Raw genomic sequence first — 23,421 nt, 5'->3', positions numbered from 1 at the left:
AGGGTGAGATCACATCAAAATTGCTTCAGACCCTAGAGGGGCCATTGCCCTTGTCTGCCCAAGCAAATAAAAGCCATGACTACATTAGGATAAAATATGTGCTGTTCCAGTTGAAGGTGTTTGAGTGTACTTTCCAGTCTCAGATTCCTTCCTGGTAAACATTTTTAGTGTTTACATTATGTTTTGGGCATGATGAAAGGCAGAAGAAGCAGTGCCCTGGGTAGGAAACATCAGCTGCATTCTTAAGTGAATGCTTTTCTAAAAGAAGTCTGAGATGGTTTTAATATAAATACATTATTAAATGAAGTTTCTAAATAAAACTCTGCAGGTGGACTCCTTAATGCTGTTCTGTGGGGTCTGAGAAGACAAATTCACTTAATGAGTAGCTCTGTTTCAGCGCACGTTGTAAATGTGTGGCAGTGGTCCTACACCTTAGGGGTTTACCACTGGGGCAGAATCGGTACAGCCCAAAGTGCAAGGCTGCTGTTCAACATCCTGTTTCTCGGATTTTTGTTCTTTCATGTATGTTCTGAGCTTCTAATTGGAGAATTATTGCAAGTGCCTACTTGAAAGCACTTTTGACATGCAAACCCCTTTATTTCCTCTACTCCTTCTCCTGTTTCCATGGCCAGGGCTCTTTAAAACATTGTTTAATAATGGTGTCAGGAAACTACTCGTTTTGCAGTATCTCCCCTACTGCTATGTGTGCTGATAAGGGTGTATTTCAGAGTAATTGCTGATAACACAAGAGTGCAGACACGCTGCTTGTGAGGTTATTCATTGGACCCTGTCTTGTTTTTGATCTCTGTGGGAGGGCTTTCTCCCTGGGATATGGTTGTCCAAACTAAAGATTGTACAAACAAGCTACTGTACCAGGCACAGCTGAGTCAGCCACTGTACGAAGAACAATACATGTCTCCACAGCAGTCAGATTTTTAACAAATACTAATGTCTTCAATGGATGCTGTGCTTAGATGAGACTGTTCCTTAGGCATTTGAGGTAATTGTTTCAAGTCTTGTGGGAGGGGGAGTGCCAAAGCTTAGCCTACCTTGATTTCTTGTTTTAAGTGGCAGTCTGTGGGAAAGAGTTGCTGCATCTTGTGATATACTAAGGTATGAGTGTTGTTACCATGGAAGAAAACACTGTGAAGGGAATAGATCTGAAAGTGAAACATTTGGTTTTACTTAGTTTACTTTAATTTTACTATAATTTAATCAACACATTTAAAAAAATAAGTAAATAAGTATATGGATTTTTAAAATTATTTTTATACCTTATGACTGATGATAATGGTTTTAATGTAATTTTCTTGTTTAGCATGGATCTTAAACAGTTCACAATAGAAAAGCTTAGGTACTATAAGGCTTCATCTTTATAATGCAGTAACATTTCAAGTTTCTTGGAAAACAAATCTGTCCATGATAAAGTGGGCTGTACTTGGAAATCTAGGGTTGTGGTGGTCTCTACAAAATATAAAATGGGTTAGCATTGGGGTGTTTCTAACTTTTCATATATATGTTACCAATCCATTGTCTGGTACTATGGGGAGTGCCTTAAAATTGAAAGAGAGCAGCAAGAAATAATGGTGATCATTCCTCTCCTTCCCTTCTCCTGCAGTGGGACCACAAATAGCATAGGACATTTGTGGTTTCACCCTTGCTATGTGAATAAAGTGTGAGCACTTGACACCTTCCGAAGAGGAGCCATCAACTTCTTTTTACAACAATAGATTTAAATCAGATGTTTGTTTTGCAAAAAGTATTATCAGGAGCAAGGAAGTTACCAGAACATTACTCTCTCTTTGATTTGTAGACCTCTGATTCCAGTTGTCAGACTGTGTGACTCCTGAGTTAGTGGCTTTAAAAAAAGCTACCCTAACTGTAACCATTACATTTTGTTTCAGGTTGCCTTGTCCACTTTTGCTGTGTACACCATAGACAAGAACAACATCTTGGATGCTCAGAAGGCATTTGTTTCCCTAGCATTATTCAACATCCTCAGGTTTCCATTGAACATGCTTCCTATGGTTATCAGCAGCATAGTAGAAGTAAGACTTCAGTCATTAACAGATGTTTCTGTGCAGAAGTAGCCACTGCGTGGAAAGATTACATTCATGTAACGTCCACTGGTGAAATTCAGCCACCTCAGAAAGGGACCTTTGCATTTCCTGTGTGTTAAGTGCTGTGCAAGCAAAATTATCAATCCCAGTTATGGTGGATGGGTGTTCTTGAAATCAACCATATTTCTCGTGGTTTGGGAAGTGAAAGTTTGACTATCCAAGAAACTGTGCAATGGATTTAAGGAGGGATTAGGAGTGCATAATAATGATGTAATGTATATGTGGTGCAAAACAACAAGCTCTTAAATATGAGCAGAGTATAAGATAGCTTTGCATCCCTTTCCCATGCAGGCCAGTGTCTCCTTGAAGCGCCTTAGGGTGTTCCTGTCTCATGAAGAGTTAGATCCAGACAGCATAATCAGGGGCCCCGTCACAGAGGGTGAGTTTCTTTTCCTGTTGAAAATCAGCATGTGCAGGTTTTGGGTGGCTTCGCAGTGTTTCTTTTGCTTTCTGTAACAAATTTACTGCATTTTGGTGGATTTCACTGATAAATTTTAACCAGAAAGCAGAGAAGGGAGTTTGTACAATTAAAATTATATGAAGTTTCTATCACCTTCTCAGGTAATTTCTTTCCTCTCCCCAGCTCCTGTGTCCAAACTACAGAATGGTGGCATCCAGACATGGATGGTCACTTTAAAAATTACTTGTTAGACTGTTTTAAGTGTAGCCATTTGAAATTTCTAGGCAGTTAACAATGATAATTAATGCTGTGTCAAAACCCAGCATTTTGGAGAAGAACAATCATGCAACACTTCAGCACCCTTGAAGGAGAAAGGATAAGTCCCAGTTCTGGCAAATGCCTCTACTTTCTGTTTTGTGCAAAAAGCGTTACTCCTAGTGTTACTCTCACTATATCCAGTGTTGCTGGTCCGGTCACATAGAGCCGTTTAGGAGTTAGATAAGCATGAAGGCAGATTTACTGAAAAACTAATGCCCTTTTTCTGGCAAAACGAAACTTGACTTTAAGTCAGTCATTTCTAAATGATTTTTCTTACTTCCTTCTTACAAAGCTAGTGAAATCCCCATCACTCCCTCTCATGCAGTTAGCTGAGCTCTGTATCATTTTAGTCACTTGGCTTTCTGGTAAGCAGTCATCTGCTATACTTTTTTCTACACCCCCCCATCTTCCTTTTGGGAATATCTCTTCCCCTTTCTCAGCTGATAACCATGAATACATTGCTCACAAATCTTTAGTGTGGGGTTTTGGGTTTTTTTTTTTGTCCATAATGGGTTGCACTTGCATACTAATGTAAATATTTACCTAAACTAAGTATTTATTGCTTACTTGGTTGAATTAGGAGTGGTATATTTTGAGTTGTCACAAAAATCTACAGATGCCAGTACCATGCAACGTTTCACTGAACAGTATTTTTGGTCAAAGTTATTTTATTTGGTAGTTTGATTTATTTTGCCCTATCATTTTTGTAGTAACTCGGCTTGACACGTGGAATTAGCAGTTTAGCTGATGCTTCCACTGAAGCACAAGTCAGATTGAGGCTGCTAGTTTCCTGAACTGACTTTGCAGTGCTGCAGTAGATAAAGGAGGATGCAGCTGAGTAAGTCAGGATCTTTGTATAGTTGACGTTAATGTACTACCTGGTTACTGAGTAAGTGTAACCTCAGAGCCTCTGCTGTCTTGATAAATTTAGTAAAAGGAGAACACAAGCATTTGGTAAGCAGTGGGTTGTTCTGCTGGAAAAGTAGCTTTATACCTCTGCCTATGTGAGCTTAGATTGACTTCTGTGGCATGATCCAGAGCATACAATTTAACTGCTTCCATTGGCACATTTATAAATATGAATTTTCTATTTGTCAGCTGAAGGAAGCATTGTTGTAAAGAATGCAACGTTTAGCTGGTCCAAAAATGATCCTCCTTCACTGAACAGGTAAGAATTTAGTACCCTTTGTTCTACTCCATAATCTTGCTGTATCATAAATGATCTGTATTTGGATTATAAAATCCATATGCAGAAGACTTTGTTGCCTTAAAGGAACAGGAGAACAAATAACATTTGTTCTATATCTTTTTTCTTTTTTTTAAACCAGGGGCTTCATGAATTAGAGGAATTTAACAAAGTATGTTGTATGTATGGAGGGCATAAAGGGGAGTAGCAAGAGGTATAATGGAAGGAGAGAAAGCCTCAGAGATTTCAAGCTCTTGCTATGTGCTGCAGATGGGATGAGCTCCATCTAGAGGATGCAGCCAGATTAGCCCCTCGTAATTATCCCTAGTCCCTCACGTTTGCACTGTGTTCTCAGAGTCTTCCTTTTAAAATCTTATTCTTGATGAACTGTAGCCATCCTTGATTCCCGTGCTGGAGAAAACCAGTGAAGAACCTTGCACATGGTATGACTAACAAAGTAACGGGGGTGATGCAGCTACAAGCCGTTTCTTCCCTGTGCCCTGTCCCCTTCCTTAATTTTGGCAGCTCTTCCTTGGGCCTTAAATTGCATATTCTTTGGGACAAGGATGCTGTTTGGGAAGCATCCATTGATGTTTACATTTGTGTTCACAGAACATTTGAGAGAAATATTGGACAGGTTGCGTCACAGTGCTTTTTTTTTTTCCTTTTTTTTCTTTCCCTTTTGACTAATCACATATTAAGATGCTATGTCCTAAGAAGAGCTGGGTGCTTTCTGAATGAAAGGATTGCGTTTTCAAACAGTTAAAGTTTCTGTGCTGTGTCAGCATTTGCAGTGGGTGTTCACATGGCATTTGGCTTTATATGGGCTGTTCAATAGACTGTTTAACTACTGGGATGTGCCAGCAAGGCTGAATTATGTGCACTTTATTTCAGCATTAATTTCACTGTTCCTGAAGGCTCCTTGGTAGCTGTTGTTGGTCAAGTCGGCTGTGGAAAGTCTTCATTGCTGTCTGCATTACTGGGGGAGATGGACAAAAAGGAAGGCTACGTGGTTGTCAAGGTGTGATGTGTCTGAAGAATTTTTCAGCTATTTGTGGGTATTTCCAGAGCAATTCTAGATTTCTAAGTGGTGTGAAGAGGGGAAGAGACAGCCTTTCAAATGAATGCGTTTTTCAGCCTGATTTCCTGGCAAGCCATGTATATGCCTTAGCCTGCGCTCTGTCTAATAGCCTGTTAAGCCTTGGCCCAACAACTTCTAAATCTGTTGGTTTCAGATTTAGCCAAATAGACAGAATGACGGAGGTCTCAAAGATAAGTATTCTGGTGAGTCTTGTTGGCAGCCAGGTATGAGGTGGGGAGACCCTATTATACATACTCCAGCTTGAGGAAGAGCAGTATTGCTCTTAGACATCAGAGAATTGCAGGGAGAGAGGGCACACTCAGATACCCAAACATGGGAAAAGCTGCGGTTGTAGTTTGTACTTTCTTAGACATCAGAGTTGCACAGAGCTCACAGAGGAAAAATGACCTGGAAGTAAGTAAGTAAATAAGTAAAAAGTCCTTGTTTTGGATTTTGTTGCTGCTGTAATGTATGGAAAGAGAATTACTTTAAGAGCAAAACAAATACGTTGCATGTAAAAGAATGTGCATTTGGTCACTTCCGAAATTGTCCTGGAAAAATAAAGTAGGTGAGATCTGAATCACTGATTATTTGCGCAGAAAGAGAAGGCAGAACTAATCTTCAAAGCAAAATACTTTGCAGTAGCTCAATCTCTTCCTTTGAAGTGACTTTTATATAAAAACTACTTCCCCTACTTTCTGCAGAAGTCTCTTGGCAGGGATACATCTGTGAAACACTTGCATTCCAGATTAAATTGTTTTATGCAGAATATAATTTATAACTATATGAAAGAACTAATGACTTTTGACATTCAGTAATTGTGCAAACATATTCTCTAAACAAATGTTTCGTCGAAGTTGACGTTAGAGAATCATATTTTGTTTGAAGTCCTTTATTTTCCACCAATGCACTTTGTTACATTCACTTGTAGAGAGGATTATAAAAATAACATTTTGGAGGAGGCGGTAGCCCAAGAACTACTTCGTGCAGTTTTGAAATGACCACAGGCAATTTGTGAGGTGATTAGCACTGCCTGCCTCACAAAGCCCTGCTGTGCTTTGACTTTGTGTGCAGATTTTTAGTCTAAAGTACTGAATAAGGAACTTTATTTTTCTTGCAGGGCTCAGTAGCCTATGTTCCTCAGCAAGCCTGGGTCCAAAATGCAACTCTGGAAGATAACATTATCTTTGGAAGGGAGATGAATGAGAGCCAGTACAACTGTGTGATTGAGGCTTGTGCACTGCTGCCTGATTTAGAGATTCTTCCTATGGGAGACAAAACAGAAATAGGAGAAAAGGTATTTACATACTACTATAACACTGCTATTGCTTGTAGTTAAGGCCATATGACTTCTGTTCTACTTTATCTTAAAGTTGTATTGAATTTAAAGCATTGAGAGTAGAAATCCTCTAGAATAAGAGGCAAATTTGAACAGCATGTTTTCCTCGTCTTTAAGCCTCAAAGGGGAGGAAACCTGTCCTCAATTACAGATGCAAAAGTATCTTTCAATGACAGTTTTTAATCGGCTCTAAATTGCCATGGTCATAGAGCAGAAAAATGTACAGAAACAGGAACAGAAGAATTTTCTGAACACTTCAGTTTCATTTAAAACAAGCAAACAATCCCCCCCACCCCCAAAAACAACCAGCGCCCCAGAAGTGGCACTTGGTTGCAAGAGTATGTGTGGTGTGGGATTTAGAAACTTGCATAGATGTTGTAGTGCTTTGCTATGGGAGCAGGACCAGGTGTCCCCTAACCACCTGGCCAGCAGGGCATGTGTACGTAACCTGCTTGGCATTCTGCTAAGCTCATGTTCTCCAGAAGACAGGGATATGTAGGGATATGTGATTTGCCTGCTCACTAGTTATAGGTGGGGTATAGGTGCCACCTGACAGCCTCAGATTCAGTAAAGGGTGCAGCTTTTATTTTCCTTATTGGTTAGCAGGCCAACCAAATTGTAGAGTGCGAACAGAGTTTGTTTATTAAATCAGAGGCAGCACTGCAGAAATACAGCTGAGAAGAAAAGTAGCCTCTGAATGTATGGAGTTAGGTAGGTCGATCTGGATTAATTGCTTTACAAGAGTAGCAAACAATTTCTTTTTTTTTTTTTGACTTGCCCCTCACTGATAGTGAGAACTTAATGGATGAGCTTTCTTCCAAGAGGATTTTGACTCTGATTGCTTATGCTATTGCAGTAGCGAAATTATTCGTGATGGAGATCTGTTTCATACAATGTTGAAATTTCTCTAATTTCCATAAACCACCTATGACTTGTCTTTCACAAACTGTAGCAAGACATCTCTTTTCAGCTGTAAATAAAGGATCATATTTTCTTGTTTCCCCAGGGTGTGAATTTGTCTGGAGGACAGAAACAGCGAGTCAGTCTTGCTCGGGCGGTTTACTGTAATGCAGATGTCTATTTATTTGATGATCCTTTATCAGCTGTTGATGCTCATGTTGGGAAACATATTTTTGAAAAAGTTATTGGACCAAAAGGAATCCTGAAAAATAAAGTATGTCATAATGAGATACTAGTCTCTAGAGAATGATTTGTTTTTCTTTGAGTTCAAACGATTCCAAGTTTGTCAAGTTGCATATTCAGACTTTTTTGTTTCAAACATCTGAAAAACGAAAGGATCTTTCTGAGATTTTTAGAGGACTGTTATAAAACAGTGAGTTTTTATAATGAAATGTAATCTAGTTTCTGTAATTCAGAATTCTTTGATGCAAAAATCAAGATAAGGACAGTATTTTTTCTTAAAAATGCTGCATGCCTGTCTATAATTACTGTGTTATACACAGAATTCAAGGAGCAAGAGCAGTAGTTCAACCATTGTATTTACTAATTTGAGATGTTGAGATGTTACAAAAACTTTTTTTCTTTTTCTTTTGCTATTTAGACACGGGTTTTGGTAACCCACGCAATCAACTGTCTGCCTCAAATGGATACAATTCTGGTAATGACTGATGGAGAAATCTCCGAGATGGGCTCCTACCAGGAGCTGCTGAAGCAAGATGGGGCTTTTGCTGAGTTTCTTCGGACATATGCTAATGCTGAACAAAGCATGGAGAACAGTGGTAAGCTTACAAATAAATTCTCTAGGGATAAGCTGATGTGTGGCATGTTAAGGGAATCATGTTAAAGGAAAAATATTAGTAGTGGAAAGAAAGTTAAAATAAATTATTATTTCTTGTGATATACCTATACGTAGAGGTGCTTCTTTCTTGAGGACATTGAAAGTTGTGAGATTAAACACACATTCTTTCTTAAAATTTAGGAAAATGTGGAGCAGACCTGTAGTAAAATTCCTCTCACTTAAAGCAAAATTCAGATGGTTGTGAGATCAAGGCCAGCTGGCGTTTATACGCCCTTCCTGTGCTTATTAGGATGTCGTCTTTATGCAGATAATTCCTTTGGGGATGGGGAGGAGGAAGAAGCAGCTCATTTTAATGGCTGACATCCCTGACTCCTGCTTCTGCTTTACAAAACAGCTGTAAAGCTGCATTGATAAAGGAATTGGGGTTATTTAGCCTGGAGAAGCGGAGGCTGAGGGGGAGACCTTATCGCTCTCTACAGCTACCTGAAAGGAGGTTGTAGCCAGGTGGGGGTCGGCCTCTTCTCCCAGGTAACAAGCCATAGGACAAGAGGAAATGGCCTCAAGTTGCGCCAGGGGAGGTTTAGAGTGGATATTAGGAAGCTTTACTTCACTGAAAGGGTTATCAAGCATTGGAACAGGCTGCCCAGGGAAGTGGTTGAGTCACCATCCCTGGAAGTATTTAAAAGACGTTTGGATGAGGTGCTTAGGGACATGGTGTAGTGGTGGCCTTGGTAGTGTTAGGTTAATGGTTGGACTTGATGATCTTAAAGGTCTTTTCCAACCTAAACGATTCTGTGATTCTGTGAATATGCTTTAGATTTTTTTTTTTAACCTTCAGATGGTTGCAGTATTGGATTTTAATAAGGGAACTTAGTCTCTTGCCTCTAGCCTGTTTTCTTCAGTGGCTTGCCTGTGGGGATTTCCTGATGCTCCTCCACATGGTCATGTCAAAGTATGAGGGGTGCTTGCACTGTGCTGACTGGGGTTAAATTTTTGGCATGTGCTTGAGGCCTGTTTGGTAGCAAATGCCTGCTGCTGAGTGCTGCAGAGCAGGCTCTCCAGAACAAGGAAGGGACTGAGCCCACTTTTCCCTTCATCTTCCATTTGGAAAACCCTTGGTTCCCACCCATTCCCTAGAGGGAAACCAGAGGCTTTTTTTAGTCTACTCCTCATGTGCCTGTCACAGGCAAAACAGAAACGGTGCCCCATTTAGGTGCACTGGTGAAGCTGTGAAGCATTAAAGAGGTGTGGAATGGCTGCCTTTGGCAAGGGGCTGCTCCTGATCTTCATCCAAAAGTTCCTTGTGTGAGGTGTGTGATGGTCTGCCTTATTCTCTGAAGCTGCCCTCTACTATCCAGGCTGGCAACACAGACTGCCCTTGGAGGCTGTTGAATGAGCAGAGTCTGTTCCCTGGATGTGCAAGGTAGCATCTTCTCCTGGCTCTGTGTCATGCATCCAGCTGTCCCTGATGGGGAATTGGATTTGGGGGTGATGTGTTGAGCTGAGGCTAAAGGTCAGGATGCCCTGCTGTAGGCTAGCTCTCCTCTTGGAAAGGCCTCTTGAATATGTCTCAATTGTCACTCTGCAGACTGGGACACTGGTTTGGGTGGACACTGTAAACAGCGAGTGCTGTATGGGTGGGGTCTCACACTGTGAAAAGCACTGCAGGAAGAGATGTTATGGAAGCAGAATCCAGCTAACTTCTGTGTATTTTCTATAGGTGCTCCTATAGCTACTTTGAGCACAGTCAGACTTGTTGCAGTCTCTAGTGTATGAGACTTCCAGAGACAAATTAGCTGTCTCTGCGCTTCCCTAGGAAGTTAACAAATTGACTTGTACAAAGATTTGACTCCTTTAATAGCCTTGTTCTTTTAGCCTTTGTCTCCTCCCCTTTCCAAGTGCATGGTAGGTTTTGAAGTCCTTCACATTAAACGAAGTTACTTTACTTTTCCATTTAAATACTGAATCTTCTTTTGGAAGGTGAGCCAGTGTCTTATCTTTTGCTATGCTTCTCTGCGGTTGTCTAATAAAAGGTAATTTTAACCTCAGTATGACCCTGGTGATTCAGAGAGGATTGCTACATCACAGTGTTGGCCTATTTGCAGCAAATTTGTTTCTCGGTTTTGGTTGAGTGATCTTCTGTCAATGGTAAAAAGTGAAAATTAGGGGCATTATTTGTCTGGTTCACAGGTATAATATTAATATTTCAGATGTGTAAAAGATCACTAAATATTATTAAAAATCACAGATTCTTGGATAAACACAGGGTAATCTGTGATGGGAGTCAGCCTGAGCTAGCTGGAGGGGATCTGCACACCCACTTTAAAAGGGAGGCTCCCTTATGTCTGAAGCTACATTGTGGCAGCCTGGAAACACTTAAGCTGGAGCAAAATAGAAAATTGTGGATTGGTGCTGTCTGACTGGAATACATCCTGCTTCTGCAAGGGTGGGAAGGCCTTTCCTCCTGCCCAGCCTCTGAGGTTTGGCTGTGAGTCTGCTCCCCATTGCCTCCCAGCCCTTCTCTCCTGTTGGGATTCCTGACGGTTACCTGCTGTCTGTGTGCTGTACTGCTGCCTTTCCCATCCTCAGCTTCACGGTGTTTCTTCTGTGTGTGGGGAAAACTCCCCACTCCAGAAAGCTCCCCCTGCATGAGTCTTCAGGATGGCTCAGAAGGGAGGTGTGACCTTCCCCCTTCTTCTCCAGCATCCTGCTTGATGCAGAAGGCAGCAACAAGGGTGGCAGCAGTAGCTGCTCAGCCACAGGGAGTGCAATGTGCAGCGCTGCTGCTCTCAGCTGTGGATACATGAAATGGATGCCTTACTGTGTCTACAGTGTGTAATCTTCTCCAAAGTAACTGGAACTACATGTAAAAATTAACCTACCAGGTTGCATAAAAAGCATCCAAATTCTTCTTGCTTTTAGCGGTTGCTCCATTCTCTGGCATTTAGTGTGGCTGATTTGCTGATGCCAGTACTACTCCTGCCTGTGCAGTTTGGTCTGGAGTCATAGATGTGCCCTTGACTCCTGTGAGTGTGTTTCTGTTTTGGTGTCTGGCCTCCCCCCCCTCCCCAGACTTGTAGCTGTTGCTGCAATACCTCTTGCTGTACAGATAGCAAATAGTTACTTTAAGATTACCTTTCTCATGACTCTTTTCCCTTGTCTCCCATACAGACTAATGCAGCAGATGTTAGTTTTTGTTTTAATGTGTGTGGTGGTTGGGGTTTTGCTGTTTTTTCCACATAGCTTCAGCATAAACTTTGGTTTGTCCTTGAAAAGCCTGGAGCTATTTTTAGTGTTTGTGGGGAGTAAAAGTGGCTCCACAGAAGTGCAACTGCACCATAAGGTTGGAATATTTTTTTACTGTCTGGTTCATCTTTGGTCTTGACTGCAGTGCCTGAAAGATAGGGATGTACGGTACAATTAGTAATTCTAAATCTGGTTTACATTGTGTGGGCTGTGCTTCAGGTAGCTGTCTCCCCAGCATTTGGCTCTGTGACTTTGCAGTCAAATAAAAAGCTGAAAGACCTTTCAATGGCTACTCAGCTCATTTATTTTTAATGAAAATTGTCAGCACAACAGGTTATTCAGTTTTGTTTTGGAGGGGAAGGGGGGTAAAAGTACTCCGAGAACTGCTAAGGGTCAGGACTGTAGCATTTAGTTCAATTTGCATATCTTGAAGGGAAGCTTCTTGATCTGTCACTTGTAGCTATTCAATTTGAAAGTCTTAGAGTTTTTCTTAAGTTTTGTGGACTTACTTCCCCAAATTTCAGCTGTTGTCCTGCATGAAGTAGAAATTTGCTTTCTGGAAAAGATAGTATGGTACAGGAGTAAGATTCGTAGGGCCTTGTTGGCCTCTGTATAAATTGCTTCCCAATTGCAGCAGCAAGAAAAAAAAATTAGATTTATTTTTAAAGTGCTGAATTTGAAAGGAAGATAGCTTCCTTGCTGAATTGCTTTGTATTTCACACTAGGTAGTAGTGTGTATTTCATAATAAAAATTAATTCTGCACGATGGGCTGGGGTTTCATATCTGCAAGGAAAAGCATTGTATCTTCACAATCAACACTGTTTCCCAGTAAAGCCCAGCACACCTGTGTTTTGTGGCTGTGCTTCTTTCTAACAGCATGAGGCTGAGTTAAGCTTAATAGCGGTGTTGGGAAGTTAAGCTAGCTGGTATGATGCCTGTAGGGATGGTTGGGTGCTTCTCTCTTTTCTGACTCCTTGGAAGGAGTTAAATACTGAGATGTTGGCTGTTTTCCAGATGTCATTGTGGAGTCTGGACCCCAGTAGTAATTCAGGAAACACCTGTCTGTATCAGGAAATAATCTGACTTTCTCCTAAGTTCATTTTAGTTATCTTCTAGCAAAATTAAACTCTTTCCTTTCTCTCTCCTGAAGTAAAAGCTATTTGCAGCCTCTGCCCCAAATGGCAGAAGCAAATACTGATTCAAGATGAGTGCTGTTAGGGTATCCACATGCTTGGAAGCCTGTGAAGTATCTCACTGTTTCTTACTAATCTGTCCATGCAGGATGATGACCGGGGACTACAGAGTAGATGGGACTAAGTAAACCTGTGCTGCTGTTGTGGTTTAGCCCTAGTTGGCAATTCAGTACCGCACAGCCGCTTGCTCACCCTCCCCCCCACCCTCCCCACCGCTGGTGGGATGGGGGAAAGAATCGGAAGAGCAAAAGTAAGAAAAATCGTGGGTTGAGATAAGAACAGTTTAATAATTGGAACAAAAAAAAATTGTTATGAGAAGGAAAACAACAAGGGAATGAGAGAGGAACAAAAACCCAGGGGAAAAAAAAACAGTGATACAACAGCTTACCACCTGCCGACCAACACCCAGCCAGTCCCCGAGCAGCGATCACTGCCCCCCGGCTAACTCCCCCCAGTTTCTATACTGAGCATGAGGCCATATGGTATGGAATAGCCCTTTGGGCAGCTGGGGTCAGCTGTCCTGGCTGTGCCCCCTCCCAGCTTCTGCACCCAGCAGAGCAGGGGAAGCTGAAAAGTCCTTGACCAGTGTAAACACCGCTTAGCAACAACCAAAACATCAGCATGTTATCACTATTATTCTCATACTAAAATCCAAAACACAGCACTATAGCAGCTACTAGGGAGAAAATTAACTCCATCCCAGCCAAAATCGGGACAGCTGCCACAGCTCTCCTTCTCTCATTGCAGTTGCATAAGTAAAGCAAGGCAGAGTAGCAGAGCTCTGGGAGGAGAGATGTAGCCACGTGGACAAAACTTGCCACTCTGAAAACATGATGCTTTACATCTTCAGTGTTAAGGTCAGGGACTCTCTTAAGGTTCTTGAATGAAGTCTCTTCCCCACCAACGGGGAAAATGCATATGGTAGTTCCCTGTACATAGTGAGGTTTTTCTGCTGTTGTCAATATGAGGCCACTTTAGGAGTAACTTTTTTGATTCTTTCTTCATTAGTGCATATCTTGAAAGAAAGGAAGTTTCTTGATCTGTCACTGGTAGCCATCTGATTTGGATTTTTTTCTTTTTCCTCAAGGTTGTCTTTTTTGACTGTGTATGAGGCTTGAGATTTTAAAAGAGGTTTGTTTCAGCAAATTCGATCCTGCCCTGGGCATTTATGGTTTTGCAGTTTAGGTTGTGCTACTTGAATGCATTTGTTTTTGTAAAGATTGAAAATGGTTGAGTGTGCTCTGGAAAAAGTTAATTATATATACTCTTAGACTCAGGTCCTTCGTTAGAAGGAATGATTCAACCTCTGGAAACAGGTAACTGCTTTTTTGCCGTGTGGCTTTATATTAGTGCTTGTGTTGGAGTAATATGAGTAGCTGCAATTCATTTACAAGGGAGTGAGTAATTATTAGAATAATTTTGTCTGCACAATAGAAGGTATCAGCTTGGTTTGCATGTTACTTCTTTGTGTGATGCTACAACAGTTGGTGTGTCAGCTTGTAGATAACTCATCAGCAGCAATTCTTTATCTCAAACACTTCCACAAGGAAGCTTTAAATAAACTTCAAAGATGCACCCTGGACTTAGGAGTGTAGTGAGTGTACCCAGAGAGGCATCATTCAGGATTGAGCCCGGAACATCCTTTTTGTTCTCATATGTGTATCCAGTACTTCGCAGCTGTTCCCTTTTATAATTTCTGGACACATTTTTCAACAGAGCCCTCATTAGTGAGCTTATGCCCTAGGTGCACATGCCAAATTTACTATGGCAATCTTGAGCGTTTCTCACTCTCAAGAGGTAAACGCAGTATAAGCAGGAAATCTTTGTAGCCTACAACACGAAATCAAATTTAAGAGCTGTTAGGGCAGGATGGTTTATTTGCTGTTTTGTTTTGTTCACATGGGTTTAGAACTTCAGTGATACTCTGAAGTGATATGATGTTGGAATGCTTGCTGGTTTTCATATGGGAGCCCTTCAAAATAAATGCTGTCAAGTGCTTAAAATAACCAGCAGTCCCATATTAGTTTGCTCTCATTCATATAAATAAAAGTAAGAAATAAATAATTTGCCTTTTAACATTTTCTGCCTTTTTCTGCCTCTAGACCACACTGAACAGTTTTGCTTTGAGTTTTTAGAGTAATGAACTGATGTTCAGTTTGCAGATACAGGAGGGAACAGCTTTATATTCAAGCAGTCCACACTTAATGTATTGATGAAGCTGTTTTATGCATATATTTTGCTTTAGTATAAAAACATGAAGACTTCAGACTCTAGATCTACACAAATTTTTCCATGTATCTTTTGAATAGATGCAGGTGGGCTCTTTTGTTTGCATAAGCTACGCATAAACCCTTTAAAATGCAAAATTCTTTTTTTTTTTGTTACAAATTCTGAATTAACTTTCATACTTGAAAACAGAGTTACATTTAATTGACAGTTAATTTTTTAGGAGTCAGTCATTTGGTTTGTGTTAGGAAAATGATGACACAACTTGAACCTAGAAGTTTTACTCATGGCACTGTATTACACTGAATTAAGTTGCTCAGAAAAAGCTTAATATGTCAAGCTGACAGGTTGTGAAGTGTTTTAGACAATTGTCTTGTGTGCTGCATCTTGTTACAAATGGGATGTTGTGGGATAACAAAACTTTTTTTTTGGGAAGTGACATTCATAGAAAGATCTCTTGCTTAAATGAATCTGACTCCTATGGTTGCTTAAAAACACCAGGCTTTTGCATGTTGCTTCCTGCTTAATTTTGCAGGAAGGCTCAAAGTTAATAGCATACGCCTTCTGGTCTTACAGCTTCACTCCATTGTTTACTAGAATGTCATCTTATTGTGTTCTAAAATGAAAATAACTTACAGTTAACTGTGTAAAAGATGTGGTTTGAAAAGGAGTGGTTGGATTGTTTGGTATTTTTTCCACAGAGTCAGTCATACTGTGACTTGGTATTGCATGCTTTAACATCAAGTATGTCCTCATAATTATATTACGTTACTATTACTGACGTAAATTTGGTAGGAAAAATAGAAAAATAAATGTTCACTGTCTTGGCAACTAGTCCTGTTGGGGGTGGAACTAAACTGACTTGTTTGCCTGGACAATTATCTGTTAGTATATGTAAATACTTACTTGTGTTTCCCCCCCTTTCTTTGCATATTAGGACTGCACCTGGCATTTAGGATTGAAATGAAACCTTTGTATCTTTTTGCTTACGATTTTCATGTTTACTTTTTCATCCCCCCCAGATACAAATAGTCCATCTGGAAAGGAAGGAAAGCCTATAGAAAATGGAGTCCTTGTAAGTGAAGCCCCTGGAAAGCTGATGCATAGGTGTGTAGTCTCCCCCCCCCCCCCCCACCTTTCTCCGTCCCGTCCCATTCTCCCTCCCCGCCCCAATCCCTTGCTTATATATGTGTGTGTACAAGGTGGATCCCTCCACTAGTTTGTCTCAGACACTGCCCAGTAGCTGCCCCTGGATTGCAGTCTCCCCAGTTGCTAGCACCTGGGCATACGAACCTCTGAGGCTGCAGCCCCACTCCAGTTGCTGGTACAGACTGGTGCACATGCACGTCTGCACACACAGAGCTCTTGTGCTGCTACTCTTTCCATGTGAAGAAACGATTGTGTTGTAGCAAGATACCGAGGGTTTGGCTTGCATAAAAGGGGGGAGTATTGTATTGGCTAGTCCAGCTTTCATATGCTTTCCCAGGGCTTCTGCAGTTGACTGCTGTCAGATGGAATGAAGTGCTAAGCGGACCTTTAGTCTGACCTAGTACAGCTGCTATTATGCTTGAGAGAGGCCAAAGGCAATCACTCTGATTATACCTTCCCAAAATCAGTCTCATAGTCTATGCCTTATTCTTGTGGTGCTCTAGAGATATACTGTATTTCTGGAAGCTAATGAGTGCCTGGGAGTACAATTGCCCCTTTTGATGCCATTGTGGGTACCCCTTTTGCACTTCAGCAGCTGCACTGTACATGATTATAGGGTTTGTAAAGGCTGATGTTGATGATCACCAAGCATTTTTCTTTCTGGAGTTTGATTGCTCAACCAAGACTTGACTGGCTAGCCTGTTACTTGTATCTGAAGATGGATACTTGAGAACTGAACGTCATCAGGGAGGATTAGGAGTGCACTGTAAGGGGAGGAGGGAAGCACTAGTAACCACGGGCCTGATGATGACTGGTTAGGAGATTGATTATTACCAGAATAATGTAAGCCACTGACTTGGAGCCGCAGGCTGTTGAAGTCTGTTTATGAAGTAAACACCTGGTCTGTATCATGCTAAGACTGAAAAATAAATGTCTTCAAACAGACAACTCAGTAACTCCTCAACATACAGCAGAGACACTGGGAAGTCACAGCACCAGAGCAGCACAGCAGAGCTGCAGAAACCGCTTGCTGAAAAGAATTCCTGGAAACTGACGGAGGCCGACACAGCGAAGACGGGGAGGGTAAGGTCTCCTGTTCCTGCTTCCTGCAGACACTGTAGACACAAGTATCTAATCCCAGGATACCCAGGGCTTTTTGAGAAACCTGAGAGTGAGAGGTTCATGGGAAAATGGTAGTTACACCTCCTAGCAATGTTGCTTGAATCCTCCGGTTAAAGATAGATCATAGGATACAAGCCATGTGGAGCAAGGATTTAATTAAAGGCTATATAATCTTGTGGTAAAGAGAGAGAGGCAAAACCTGGAACTCCTCAGTGAAGTTTTTGGCTCTGCCCCTGATGCTCTGTGTTACTTCAGGCAGCTCTCTCCCTACCCTTCTCCTCCCTTGGAAGACAAGGAAAAGATGATGTGTGCCTGCCCTGGAGGGATGTCGGGTTTGGCACGTCTCCATAGAACACTTTGCAGCTTGTGTTCCCAAGCAGTGGCTCTCTAGAGTGCAACTGTTGTGTTTTTATGGCCTGAGGCAGGGGTACTGACTTTAAATAGGGGTTGAAGAAGGGGGAATTGCTGGTTTTGAAACTTAATCTGCAAAATTAATATTTTTTTCCCCCCTCCGTTCTGTCTTCAGGTAAAGGCAACAGTGTACTGGGACTACATGAAAGCAATTGGACTCTTTATCTCTTTCTTGAGCATTTTCCTCTTTATGTGTAATCATATAGCCTCCCTAGCTTCCAACTACTGGCTAAGTTTATGGACAGATGATCCTGTTATCAATGGGACACAGCAGTACACAAATGTCAGACTGGGAGTGTATGGAGCACTGGGAATTTCTCAAGGTTTGCTTCGTCTTACCTATTTTAAGATTAGCTGGTTCAGAATGTTTCTAATGCTCTTGGTGACCTTGTATCCCCAGAACTGCAGCAGCAGTTTGCAAAGGATTGAGTGTGGGTGTTTTTTTTTTTTTCCTTTGTAGAAAGATGAAAAACTTGAGTGACTAAAAAAAAAAAGGGGGGGGGGGCAAGCAAACCAACCTATAAAATTATTCAGTTAGTGAATATAGTTTTATTTCATTTGTATGAAACAAGAAAGTGGTTTGCAGGGGCTGATGAGCCAGCAGTTGGTGACAAAATGTCTGACCCAGGAAATGGCTCCATGGCTTGTAAACAAACCGTGCTAGCCTGGTTCGCAGGGACGGTTTGTCACAGGAGGCCATGGCTATGCTGCATCCCTTGCAGCCATGGCCTGGCTGAGCTGTGTAGGCTGGTGTTTCTTCTGACTGTTCACGGGTCTATCCAAGGCACCACGAGGAGGCCAGCTCAGTGGCTTTTTGTGTGTCCTCTTTGTAGTCAGTTTGTTTGCCCTGAAACCTAACACCCCAAGTACCCCACTTCAGAATTGCCATAAAAATCCTGCACTAAAAACTAAATACCACCTTAAAATTCAGTGGTCTTTGTTCAAGGAAAAGGCTCAAATATTACACAAAATTTTGTAATGGAGAAACAACTTCTTCCATGAGAGAAATGTGATCTTTTCACTGATTCTTTTTCTTTTTAATTACTTGGAGTAATTCCTGAGTCTACCTAGTGAACCCCAGTTCTCAGGATTATTGTACTATAGGTGTGCTAATGCTAAGTGATGACAAAATGAAGGAAAATGTTTTGTGTGAGAGGTGGAAGCAGTTAAAAACAAGTCTTCTTTTCTAGGTATTGCTGTGTTTGGCTACTCGATGGTTGTGTCAATAGGGGGAATATTTGCTTCACGACACCTGCACCTTAACCTGCTGCACAATGTCCTCAGGTCTCCAATGAGTTTCTTTGAACGTACACCCAGTGGAAATCTGGTGAACCGTTTCTCTAAGGAGATAGATACCATTGACTCCACCATTCCACCAATCATCAAGATGTTCATGGGCTCGACATTTAATGTGATTGGGGCTTGTATCATCATTCTGCTGGCCACACCTATAGCTGCCGTCATTATTCCACCTCTGGGACTTGTCTACTTGTTTGTGCAGGTAGGGGGTTTTACGTGGGGGCACTAGGACCAGCAGTCACGCATCTGCTGTTATTTACAGTTCTTTTCTGACTCTGCACTGGGATGGATTTTAATGTGTTTGACTTGAGTCATGCTCGACTGACTGTGCTTTGCATGGTTTATTGATTAGCTGACGCTAGCAGAGCATTTCCTTCCATTGTCAAGTGTATAATGACTTCTGTGCAGAAGGTAATCCTTTAATACCTAAGCAGACTTCATAAAAATGCCATTAGATTTTGAGGCAAATTTTGTATAGCTTGTTACTCAGAGCCCAAATGTGGCAAATGTATGGGCTTTTCTAAAACTTGCTTCCAAACAAAAGAGTAGCCTTTAGAGGGGTATGTGTGCATTGCTGATGTGCCTATTTTGTCAGAATATTGCTTACAGAGCAAGAGAAACTATGGCAGTCTTTCACTCCTGTCTTGTGTAGGCAGGGTGTGCTTACTTCACTCTTGCTTTACTCTTAGAAATCTAGTAGAGCCCCAGTACAGATCAGAGAGAAGAAGCTGGGTTTTGACTTTGACTCTTGAATTAGTGAATCTATCAGGCTGCATTAGTAAACCTTAAAGGCAGTGATGTGTGTGTTTTATTCTGTTGAACTGAACTTGCAGAGAAGAGAAGGAGGACAAAATGGCTATTGCATGAGATGGTTTGATTGGTGGTGGTTTCAAGACAGTAGAGTGTATGTAATGGTCTTTTTTAGGGTTGGTGGGTTGGAGAAGGCATGTATTCCTGTGTGTAAGTTGAATCTCTGTAACTAACAGCCCAAATGGCAGGGAACTCTCTTATGATTCCCTTTGTCTTTTCAGACGCAGTCTGGATGTAACCATAATTCTCATACTCTGATTTGCAGAGATTTTATGTGGCCACTTCTCGCCAGCTCAAACGCCTTGAGTCTGTCAGTCGTTCTCCTGTATATTCTCACTTCAATGAGACCCTCCTGGGAGTCAGTGTCATTCGAGCCTTTGAGGAGCAGAAACGTTTCATAAAGCAGAACGACATGAAAGTGGATGAAAATCAGAAAGCTTATTATCCAAGCATTGTTGCAAACAGGTAACAATGGGGTTGAAATATTGAAAGGCAATTGTATAGGGAGGACATGGTTCTGCTGCCTGTGCTTCTTATCGATCATAGCTCTCAGCATACTTGTTCAGGGCAGGGAAGCCTGTGTGGATATATGTTCCACAGATGTTTTGCTTGAACTTCTGTGATGGAATTAAGATTACTACTGAATTTCTTTTCTTTCTGAGAGTTCCTGCCTTACTTCTGGGTAATATTTTTTTAAAAGTTTTGATTCATTAATCCCAAAGTTAACCACAACTGCTTTCTGAACTAAGACAGGAATTTATGCACCTGAAAGGTTTATTGATTTTGGATGCCTCTAGGTTTGCATGCTGCTGGAGCAGAACGTCAAATATCTTGCAGTTCCTGTGTCACTGGCAGTACGCAGATGCCATATTACTAATCTTTTCAAAAACAAGATGTGTGACAGAACATTGCTTGGCCACGTTCCTAATTCTCTGTGGGTGAATTACTGGATAGATGCATTACATTTTTATGTCTTGCAGGTGGCTGGCTGTCCGTCTGGAGTTTGTGGGGAACTGTATTGTCCTCTTTGCAGCATTGTTTGCAGTGATGGCACGCAACAAACTCAGTGCAGGACTGGTTGGCCTCTCGGTGTCCTACTCACTGCAGGTAATTTAACCCTTTTTAAAAAAAAAAAAAAGCTCTGAATTGTAAGACTGCGTCAAAGTCAGAACCTTGCTATGGCTTTGGAAGGAAAACTAATATAAGGAACATAGGAAGACAATAGTAACTACAAATAGTATCTGGAAAGATGCTGGGAAGTTCCTTCTGTGCCTTGCCTGTGGGAGGGGATGTGGCTAAGACAACTCATCCCCTGCATATTAAGGGCATCTGGACTTTTCTCCTGTCCAGCACTGATTAGCCAAGATCTTGTCTGTGTTTATGCATTCCATTAACTTGCAGTGCTTTGGTTGTTTCGTGTTTTTTATTTATTGCGGGTAACATATTTAGTGTGAACTGCTTCTAGACTTCTTTTCTTCTTGCAGATTACAGCATACTTGAACTGGCTAGTTCGCATGTCATCTGAGCTGGAAACCAACATTGTTGCTGTTGAAAGAGTCAAAGAATATGCTGAAATGGAGAAGGAGGTACACTGAGTTGTCCACCGCACCTGTAGAAGTCAGTGCCCTATTCTGAAGTCTCGCCCACAGCCTGGCTGAATGGGTTGGACAGTGCAGCTGGGCGCATCCTCTGAGCTGAGGGATGGGATAGAGCTTAGTGCTGTCAGTGCCCTCCCTCTAGGGACAGGCTGTATCTTAGTGGGTAGTTCCTGTGGGTGCTTTTGAGGCATATCCACTGATATTTACACAGTGTTATTTAGGAAATGTGCTGTTTTGCCCTGGGCTAAGCAGTGGAGTTGTACAAATGTTTTGAATTCCTAAGTGCTTAAACATTTTTTTTAATTATTATTTGTGTTTCTCTTTTTGCTCTCAGTATGGGGAGTAAAGAGGTTTTACTTTTTTTGTTTTGATTCAAATCACCTAACAACTCATTTCATCTGCAGTTGTGCCCCTTTTGGCTACAGAACAGAGTTCCCTGTGGCTTCTCTTTGCCGTGCCTGTCACTTGAACCTGACTTGAGCCACTATTTTTGCAGCCAAACCTTATGAGGACCCTTCCTAGAATTTTTTCTCAGGTTCTGGTATCAGACCAGTGTTTAAACAGTTAAAAGCCTTTTTGTTTGGCACTGGCAGTGAATGCAGTGGGGGTGTTCTCTCCTGCCTCTGTGGGAGGCTGAGGCAGCAGCTGTTTACTTTACCAGCTTGTTAATCTTTTAGTGCTTATGTCTCAGTTAAACTGCTTCTAGTTGCATGTCTGGCTTCATCAATGGTTTCCTTACTGTGGTGGGGGTGTACAAGCAGGTTATCTGAATATGTGGTGCCTGTATAATTCTGACATTTGTAAGAGGAAAGTTTATCTAGCAAGTGGGACTTGGGATAGCAAAGCCCTTGGCTACATATACCATTTCATCTGCCTTGGGGCAGCTCTTTCCCTCTCTTGCCATCATCATCACAGTTCCTTTTGCAAATTACACACTAACAAGGATTTTTCTTAAGTGCTTTCCTCGAGTCCTCTGAGCCCATGTCTGGTTGAAGGAGGAACTGATCAGGTATGTTTGTGTGGTTCTTTCAGGCTGAATGGAATATTGAACAAACTGCCCCAGCAAGTACCTGGCCCAAGGAAGGGAAGGTTGAGTTTCGAGGCTATGGTTTACGTTACCGGGAAGACTTGGATTTGGTTCTGAAAAACATAAATGTTACCATAAATGGGGGTGAGAAGGTAATGAATCTGAATTTATAGTAGTGTTACTGTTTATAAGTCTGCATACATAAGCCAAAGAGAGGTCTAACCCTGTTCTGTAGTATGTCTTGGGTCCTTAAGAACTAGAAGAGTTTCTGTAGAATCAGTCTTATTGTAACTGGCAGATGTAGTGGGCTCTTAATTCTTTTCAAGATGTGTCCTGCATCATGGGATAAAGATTACGTTGGTTTGTGAAGTAACTTTTGGTCTGGTTTCATAAGGAAGTGAGGTTTATGCTGTCTTCTCTCCCCTTCTCAGGAAATTTTGTTAATTCGTTTGTCGTAAGCGAAGATGAGTACAGGTTGCAGGGAGATTAAGTTAATTATAGTCTCAACAAAATGAGCTACTAAGTAAAGGGGGAAAGCCCTGATCTAGTGAGGCAAAAGTTGCAAGGTGAGAGTCTGCAGGAAAAAATGGGACTTCAGAGTAGTTTCTCTGGATCTGGCCAAACTGGTGATATGTGTGTGTGTCTCCTACTGCTTCCTCGCACATGCGCTGCATCCTGCCCCAGTCCTGTGTGGATTCTCTGATGTCTAATAATAGTGTGATCTTGCATGGTAGCATAAAAGGTAGCTGCAAGACAGATCTACTATCCAGCTTCCTTATTTGTGGTATCCAACTAGGCATTTGCTTTTCTCCTGAGTGCATGCTTCCTACCTACAAGTAGGGGCAGAATACTACCTCAAGAGTGGTTAGGAAGGGCAGATGGCAAGAGATATATCAACCAACCAAAGCAGCAATCTTTTGTATTTGTTTAAAAAAAAGAAAAGAATTGGTGAATTCTTCAGTCTAACTGGGAAGCAAAACATACAGTATGAAAACGAGTGCTTTTGGTATATTTTTGCTATAAATTAAAACAAGATAAATATCAAGTCAGCAATTATAACTGTGAAGCATGAACCAAACAAAGGATTAGGGAAACCTTGGCCTGCTCTACCCAATTCCATCTGCCTTTCTAGAAAA

General features: G+C 41.5%; 1 protein-coding gene across 3 annotated transcripts in view; it reads left to right on the top strand.

Moving 5' to 3' along the window:
• The window catches only part of LOC140658945 (multidrug resistance-associated protein 1), a 58,356-nt gene that overhangs the window by 29,119 nt on the left and 5,816 nt on the right, over positions 1-23,421 (top strand). For 2 of the 3 annotated variants that reach the window (XM_072878039.1, XM_072878038.1), the window contains exons 13-27: positions 1,905-2,048; positions 2,412-2,499; positions 3,937-4,006; positions 4,919-5,045; positions 6,226-6,402; positions 7,451-7,618; positions 8,006-8,183; positions 15,892-15,976; positions 16,963-17,101; positions 17,667-17,874; positions 18,742-19,052; positions 19,926-20,125; positions 20,641-20,767; positions 21,145-21,246; positions 22,291-22,437. In XM_072878039.1, the coding sequence (XP_072734140.1) occupies positions 1,905-2,048; positions 2,412-2,499; positions 3,937-4,006; positions 4,919-5,045; positions 6,226-6,402; positions 7,451-7,618; positions 8,006-8,183; positions 15,892-15,976; positions 16,963-17,101; positions 17,667-17,874; positions 18,742-19,052; positions 19,926-20,125; positions 20,641-20,767; positions 21,145-21,246; positions 22,291-22,437 (2,271 nt within the window). Of the gene's footprint in view, positions 1-1,904; positions 2,049-2,411; positions 2,500-3,936; positions 4,007-4,918; positions 5,046-6,225; positions 6,403-7,450; positions 7,619-8,005; positions 8,184-15,891; positions 15,977-16,962; positions 17,102-17,666; positions 17,875-18,741; positions 19,053-19,925; positions 20,126-20,640; positions 20,768-21,144; positions 21,247-22,290; positions 22,438-23,421 lie in introns of those variants that run through there. The other variant, XM_072878041.1, reaches the window with a different exon arrangement.

The sequence above is a fragment of the Ciconia boyciana genome, chromosome 13 (assembly GCF_034638445.1).
Source record: "Ciconia boyciana chromosome 13, ASM3463844v1, whole genome shotgun sequence".
Taxonomy (NCBI): domain Eukaryota; kingdom Metazoa; phylum Chordata; class Aves; order Ciconiiformes; family Ciconiidae; genus Ciconia; species Ciconia boyciana.
Note: the sequence above shows the minus strand (reverse complement) of the source record. Positions and strands in the feature narration are given on the sequence as shown.